The sequence below is a fragment of the Pholcus phalangioides genome, unplaced genomic scaffold (genome assembly GCF_987345545.1).
Source record: "Pholcus phalangioides strain wild (caught in Gottingen) unplaced genomic scaffold, Ppha-v1.0 ptg000010l_1, whole genome shotgun sequence".
Classification (NCBI taxonomy): domain Eukaryota; kingdom Metazoa; phylum Arthropoda; class Arachnida; order Araneae; family Pholcidae; genus Pholcus; species Pholcus phalangioides.
In genome coordinates this window covers 38458810-38466672 of record NW_028301603.1, presented here as the reverse complement: position 1 = coordinate 38466672, position 7863 = coordinate 38458810, and the positions used below count along the sequence as shown (strand labels likewise).

General features: G+C 34.3%; 1 protein-coding gene across 1 annotated transcript in view; it reads left to right on the top strand.

The window, feature by feature from the left end:
- Positions 1-34: 34 nt before the first annotated feature.
- LOC149081420 (intraflagellar transport protein 54-like) overlaps positions 35-7863 on the top strand; it is a 28961-nt gene continuing 21132 nt past the window's right edge. The window contains exons 1-6 of the mRNA XM_089238267.1: positions 35-390; positions 2646-2714; positions 3272-3320; positions 4289-4401; positions 6501-6590; positions 7324-7800. Of these exons, the coding sequence (XP_089094393.1) occupies positions 256-390; positions 2646-2714; positions 3272-3320; positions 4289-4401; positions 6501-6590; positions 7324-7800 (933 nt within the window). The 5' untranslated portion in view covers positions 35-255. The remainder of the gene's footprint in view (positions 391-2645; positions 2715-3271; positions 3321-4288; positions 4402-6500; positions 6591-7323; positions 7801-7863) is intronic.

Below are 7863 nucleotides of genomic sequence, written 5' to 3'. Positions count from 1 at the left end.
TACCGTCTAATCAAACACGATGTTTCATTTGAAGAAGACGTTTTTCCCCAAATGCCTTGAAAATTTTCGGGATAAAAGAGCCATCAAACTGAATCATTCCCAATCAATGTTATGTTTTGTTTATAAGGGAGAAAAAAAGTAATATTGAGACTGTCACGTCATGTTGAACTGTTGCTTCATGGCATTTGAATTAGAGATTTTTCATAGTTGAGTGGATCCTGCGATTAGTCTCATTTCAATCAATAAATTTTCACAATGGTTGAAGAAGTCGATCCAGCCACTATTAGGAAGACCCAAGAAATACTTGGCGGTGTTATAAGGAGGCCGCCTCTTGCCGAGAAAAACTTGAAAAGACCCCCCTTTAGATTTCTACATGATATATTTACGAATGTAATACTACTGTTCAATTATTGTTTCTTTTTTTTATTGCTCTGCTAAATCGTTGAAAATATGTTTTTCTACTCTCTGTTGAATAAAATTGCCAATTCGCATGTTTAGCAAGTACGGGAAATATCTCTTAAATTGCACTCTGTAAACTAAATGCTTCTATGGAAAGTCTTACAGTATCATATATTAGTTTGATTATAAAACGCACATAACGCACCTTGTAAATATTTCTAATAAATTAAAACATAGGTTACAAAGTAATTGTAGAGAACCGGGTACAATGTAGAGATGAATTTTTCGAAGGAGAATAGCAATGTGAAAACCTAATAGCTTTGTTAAGAAGAATAATTGAAAAGAACTGCGTTCACACAGACATGAAAAACATGCCTTAAATGTACAAATCTTTGTGCTTGAGCCATAAAATGATTCAAACTTTTAAAATGTATGAGGCATGTTCAAATGAAACCCACATGAGGTTTCTAGGCGATTGAATGAAACAAATAGTAATAAAACATTAGCAAATGAAATACAGCTACTGCATATGGTTCCTTCAAAGTAAATCGACCAGGACATTAAGGTGATGGTTCTCAAATTTCTGTCTTCCGCGGCTCCTGGACATGTATCATCTGCAGCTCACCAGAATTGTTTAACAAAAAAAAAAAATTGCTTCATGGTATCCAATAGGCACACATTAATAAGAACAGCTCATTGTCCTGCCCCTAGCAGTGGTTGGCGGTGCACATTTAGAAAACCACTGTTAGCTCAAAAGAAATGTAACTATCATTTTTTGTGCATAAACCATTGAATCTAGGGAGGCATGGTTTGGTGAATGTGCTAGGCAATCCTAATGTGCATGCTTGAATTTTTACTTGCCTGTAGAAGCCGGCAGACCACTGATGAATGAGGAAGAGTGAGTGCAGTCAAATTTTAGTTTTTGACAAAACAGCAGGAAAAAAAACCTATGAATAATTGAAATTGAAAATTGCGCTACTGCATTAAATTTTGTGTAAAGCTTGGTGATTCCCGGGTGGAAACACTCCGCAAGCTTGGACAGACCATTGGAGATGAAGAAATGGGCATTGCTCCAATAAAGGAGTAGTACAACTGCTTCAAAGATGACAGCAAATTTATGTGGAGGGTAGAGAGCACATTCTTTGGTAGGCCCTTAACATCCAGAAATTAGATCGTTATTGGCTAACTGAGGGCTTTGGTGATGCAGGATCATTAAAACATGGTACTTGCAGACGAGGCGAGCATTAACATTGAATCCATTCATTCTATTTTGACTGGCAATCTGAACTTCAGGAGATTCAATGTTAAAGTTATACTGACCGTCTTTAACTCTAGTGACGTGGTTCATCACAAGTATGCACAGCACAGCGATCACCAAGGAATATTCAAGCATGCCAAGAGGTTCAGCATCACAATTAGCAGCTCCATCATTATTAATGCAGTAGAATTTTAGGGTTTTTTTTTTACCATTTTGCCAAAAAAGAAAATGTGACACATACAGTGCTCACTTACATTTCCTCATTCATCACAGTCTGCTGGCGACTGGTAGCTTCAGCAGGCAGGTAAAAATTAAAGCATGCGTACTAGGATTGGCTATATATGTGCAAAAAACCTACACCTCCCTAGCTTTATTGGTTCACTCATGAAAAACTATGGTCGGATACTTTTTGAACAAACCTTGTAAACCATTATCAATCTTTTTTGCAAAAAGTAGTCTTTCACTGCCGGAATTTATGAGCACCCATACTTTTTGGGTAGTTATGCTGTATTTGAGGCTTGTTATCAGTAGACGTTTTGTCCACTACTGCTGTGCTCTTGAGCTGATGATATCCACCCCAGTAGTGGACAAAACATCTGCTGATGAAAAGCTCTAACGCTGCATAACAGTCAAAAAGTATGGATACTCGTAATATCCATTTGCTTGCATTTCCTCATGTATTAAAAGGTATATTACCTCTGTGGTTTTGCTTAACCCTTAACTAATAAAGGTATTATGGAATTACATTTTTTAGCTATGTAGAATGCAAAAATCCAATGATGTTCGCTAAAAATATACGGAAAAGGGAGCTAGACAGCTGTTTCAGAGCTACTATAGCCCCTTCGTCAGTAGAGAAATTAAAGTGAAAAAACCTTTTATAGCACAGGCGACTCATTTAAAAATGGAAGCACTTTTTTATATTCTCAATCAAGATTTTGACTTTGAAATTTATAATATTATTTTTAATCTACTATTCGATTTCTAACAGGTGATAAAGGTGACAGGTTTCATGAAAGGGCTGTACACCTCCGAAGAAATGGTATCCGACAACATAAAGGTGAAAGAAACATGCTCTGTCAGTTTTTATGTCATGTTTGTATGAAGAAAAATGTACTTTGTCCATTAACCAGGCTTTGATGAATCTGAAAAAAATTTAGGTGCCAATATCGATTTTGTAGTGGCCAAGGTGACTTGGCGCCTGACATATGTCAAGCTCTGCCTATAACAATATATAAATAAAATTATGAACAATTTTTAAAAAAATAATTGCAGCAAAACGTAAAAACCTGATTTGTTTTGGTTCTGGCTGCAGAAACATGTCAGGTTCTTAGATTTTAATATGATTATTTGTTTTTTACATGTTTTTAAAGTTCATTTGGAACTCAGCTAATCCAAACTCTGTTAATCTCAACACCCAAAACTTGAGCAGCTCAAAACTTTATGAAAATTACGGGCTAATGGGGTAAACAAAATAAAATGGGAGGTAAGGGCCCACCGTCCAGGCCTATTTTAAACATCAAGGGTAATCAAATACTAACTAGCACTGAACTCTCAGTCGTACAGATCTGGGTTCTAACTGTCATTGAGTTATAATGCAGTCTTTTCATTTCCTAGGATAAAGAAAGCAAGATAGCATTCCTTCAGAAAGCCATTGATCTCATAGGTATGCTTTTCATTAATGTTTTGCTCATCTATGTATGCAAAAGTTGAGCATGTGATGGCTTATATAACATAACACTACTTTAATCTTGTTTCTCTGGATTGGATGGTTAGGGAAACACAAACACATGGTATTTGGGCATACACTCTCTTCACGGGGAGCCTTTGGTGCACAGTATTGGCAGATATTGTCTTACTAAGTGATGCTGCAACAATGGATGTAACAGTTGTGGAGGTCACTCATTGATTCCGCTCGGCTACTATAGCAAAAAACCGATCATCAGCGGGGTGGTAACCCTTAGTTGATTGGATACATATCTCAAGAACAACTGTTTGAAGTGTTTAGAATTGTTGCCATAATCAGTATATTGCTCTAGTAGCCAAGCAGAATTTACTAGTAATCACATCTGTTACATCCACCCAACCATCATTTGGGGAGGGGGGGTCAGGGAGAGGCGGTTGCTCCCCCCCCCCGGCTTTTGAAAATGCACTAAAAATGGTATATATATACACAAATATATATACACACATACATTGAGTACATGTTCTTTGCCCCCCCCCCCCTCCTGGAAAAGTTGAAGTGACGGCCCTGACATCACGGTTGCAGCATCACTTGGTATGAATATGATTAGTGAATATCTGTCATTACTTTATACCAAAGGCTCCATGTTAAGGGACTTTACACCCAAATACCACGTGTTTATGTTCCACCAACTGTCTAATCCAGAGAGGCAAGATTAAAGTAGTGTGTGTTATGTTATATAAGCTTTCGCATGTTTAACTTTCAGAAGTTAGTGTATAATGATTATTTACTTCAAAATAGTATTTTAATTCTGCAAATGTATTTTAATTTCTATATCTGCAAAGTTATTTTATGACTGCCCATCATATTTATGCAGTATTACACATGATATTGTATTTTATATTCTTTTATTTCCTATTGCATTTGATTGTATTTCCTCCATAATTTAGCGATTGTTACTGATCAGCCTGTAAATGCCAAACCATCAAAAATTGTTGCTGGTCATGAGGCTCAGAAAACCAATGAATTCCTGCAAATTCTAGGAATTGCTGCTAAAAGCAAAGTAAGAATTTTTTTTTCAAACGACCTTTATTGTGATATGAGAATTTTGCGACTTGAAATTCAGCGAATGTATGAATTTTATTTTTTTGTGTTAACACTTCATAGAGCACAGTATCCAATGCAACAGCCAAAGTAAGAAAATTCCCCTTCCTATCTCAGGCTTTATCAGTCAGTTGTTAGACTCTATGTCTTGAGAGACCCTCTCCAATATACAATTCATGTCTATTTGGACATGGAATATACATATATTCTTCACATGTATGGCCACCACAATTAAAAATCCAGAAACAAAAAGTTTTGAGTTATTATTATGTCATAATGTCAAAAAAAGTGATAACTGAATCCAAACATAGCAAGAAGGAATTTAAAGATAAAAGGCTGATTGTCTTGCGATTGCATAGTTAATGGAGAGAAGTGGTAAAAATTATAGTTTTGAGTTAAAAAAGGGTTTATAAAAAAACCATTCTATAACTTAAATCAGCGCTGGACAAATCCTAGTAACCGGGTCGCCATGATGACTAAAAAATTGGTATTGCCCAAAATTGTCTTAGTGTAGTCACTAAATTGTAGGTTGAGAGCAGCACAAAATGTTCAGAATTTATAGCAGCGTATCTGCCAACATGAAAGAGAGTCACTATGCCATCGAAAAGTCAAAAGAAGCATTACTTTGGACCTTTTTTGCCGGGTAAAAATGTTTTCTTGGCAATTAGATTTTTTGCGATTTGTCCAGGCCCGACTTAAATTTAAACCTACCACAAATTTTCTTTGTTAAAACTGCTGTCTCTATTCTATTCACTGGCTCAGTCATGTTGAAGATCGCAAGTCAATATAATGGTTGCTAAAAATTATCTAAATTTTTGGTAAATGAGATGCTGAATGTGTAAATCTCGCTAAGAAAAATGACAGAAGGAAATTTTTTTTCGCATTTTGATGCAGGAGTCAGTCAGATCTAGATCTAGATCTATACTGTATGAATCATCGAATGATATTTAAATTACTTTTTTTCTAATATAACCATGAGATATCGATTTAAGAACAGGCTAAAATGTTCCAAGGTACATTATTGGGTTTTGTACCTTGAAATATGCAATGTTTCATTTTGAAACAGGGTCAAATTATAAAGACATAAAAATACAAATGTTACTGGAAAAATAATGTAATGAGTATTTCTTTTTAATGTAAATCATATATTAAAATAAAATCATCAAAACAATGACACAAATATGATTATTAATATATGTATACAAAAATAACAATAATGGGGGGGGGAGGTAGGAATATATTTATATAGATGAAATACATAATTATTCTAAATAGTACTTGTAGAAAGAAAACTTAAATGTTTTTAAATGTGTTGTTTTGTCAGTTCCTTTGATGCTAGATGATTACATTACGGATAAAACATATGTGATGTCAACATTTGCTATATCTGGCACTGATGAGCAATAAAATATTTTCTCATCTCTCCTCCTAAGGAAATTCACTCGTTAAAAGTTTTTTGTTAGGTGTATGCCACACTGTAAACTTTGTTTTTTCTAACAAATTTGACTGCCAAAGGTGGATGGAAGAGAAGAAGGGGAGGGTAGCTGAAGTTTTTGTAGGATAAAAGTATATCACACTCTCTAAAATTTAAAATATAAGTTGTCTCTAAAAATAGAATTGTCTTGAAAGAAGAAGAGTTAAAAATGGTGAACTAGGAAAATTGCAAATTTCATACTGTTCCAAGGTGCACGATATTCCACCATTTGTGAAAAATATTGATAACTTTATTCGTAGAGTTTTGTGTGATTGAGCACTTGGTATGGTTCATCAATTGATTGCGATGATTGTTACTAAATATAGTTGCAATGTTGAGGAGAAACAAAGTGAAAATTAACCCATGATTTTGTTAATAAAATGTGTCTACTTACAAAATTTCTGTAAAGTTCACAGACAAATAGCTGAAATAATATTCAGTTGAGAGGTTATGCATTTCTAATCTCTTGCACTTCAAAAACATCAGTTAGAATGCAATACTATTGATACTATTTCAAGTGTTTTAAGATTTACTATGGTCAAGGTACAACAGTTTCCCTTACATATTCTATAATTTTGTTTCAGATTGATACTATAGAAGCTGTCCAAACAGTTCTCGGAAAATCAAGTTCCACAAACCAGAAAGGACGAAGAGCCTCTGTGGACAAAAAATCTGTAAATTTGCTTCTGCCTTCATTGTACAATATTTATCCAAGAAAAAATTCAAATATATACATTATTATCAGATAAAATGTGTTTTTGGAAATATGCAAGACATTTAAAAGAAAGTTTTTTCATTGCCTATTCTTGACAATTGCAATGTTTTTTCTATCCTTAGTACTGTAAGAGAATATGAGACGAAAAGAACATTATTATCAATCAGTGAAAGTTTTTGGTCAGAAATTCAATGAGTACAGAAATAAAATTTTAATGTAGACTTTAGTACTTGTTGATGAATCAAGTGTCAAAAATTACTCATGTTATAATTTTTAATTTAATGTTATGTATTTTCATCATTTATCATAATCATTGCTTATGAGATGAAGTTTAGAACACTTTTTTTAGCATTTAAGCATTGTATGAAGTTCTCTACATAGAAGACTCCTTTTTCTTTATTGTCCTAAAACCTTCCTTAGATTGTTCTGTGATGTACGTCAAATTTTTAGTACACTCTGTTTTTGGGGTGTTTAGCTAGTCAATAAGCAATGAATTCATTGCTTATTCCATGAAAAGTAGACTCTTTCCTAAAGAATAATTTCATTGGCCACCTCACATGAACCATCAGATATTTTTTGTAATATTGAAACTGAGTTTGTTAAAAAAAGTTCATGTTTATCCTTTCATTTTTCTCATTATTCATTATTAGTCTGATTCTTAGATTTTTCTCACGGTCATTATTCATTTACAGAGTCAAAAGAATGCATCTGAAAAATCCCATTCTCGGTCGACGACGAAGACAATTGAACCTGCCAAGAAAGGTGCATCACAAGTTAGTTCAAATAAAGAGGCGACAAAATCAAAGGATTCGGAAAAGACAAGAAGCCGTAGCAAAGATTCAAAGTCTCGAGAGAAAGATAAAGATAAATCAAAAGAAAAGACGCGGACTAAAAGGGATGATTCCAAGAGTCGTAGTGGCACAAAAACAGAATCAAAGAAAGAAAAAGTTTCAAAACGCAGCAGCAAAGAAGAGAAAGATAACGATATTGTACCAAATGAATCTCCTATTAAAAGACCCTCTACATTACAGAATGGTTTGATGAAAGCAAACCTTGAAGATGAGGATGACATCGCCGATGCTACACCCATTATGCCAGTAAACAATAACACTGATGAAGTTTCTCATGCAGTAAATGGAGATTTGATTGGAAACGATATCGAGAGCCCTGTACGTAGCAATTCAGTGACTTAAAATTTTACCTCATATTTGAGGATACAGAAATTGTATTTC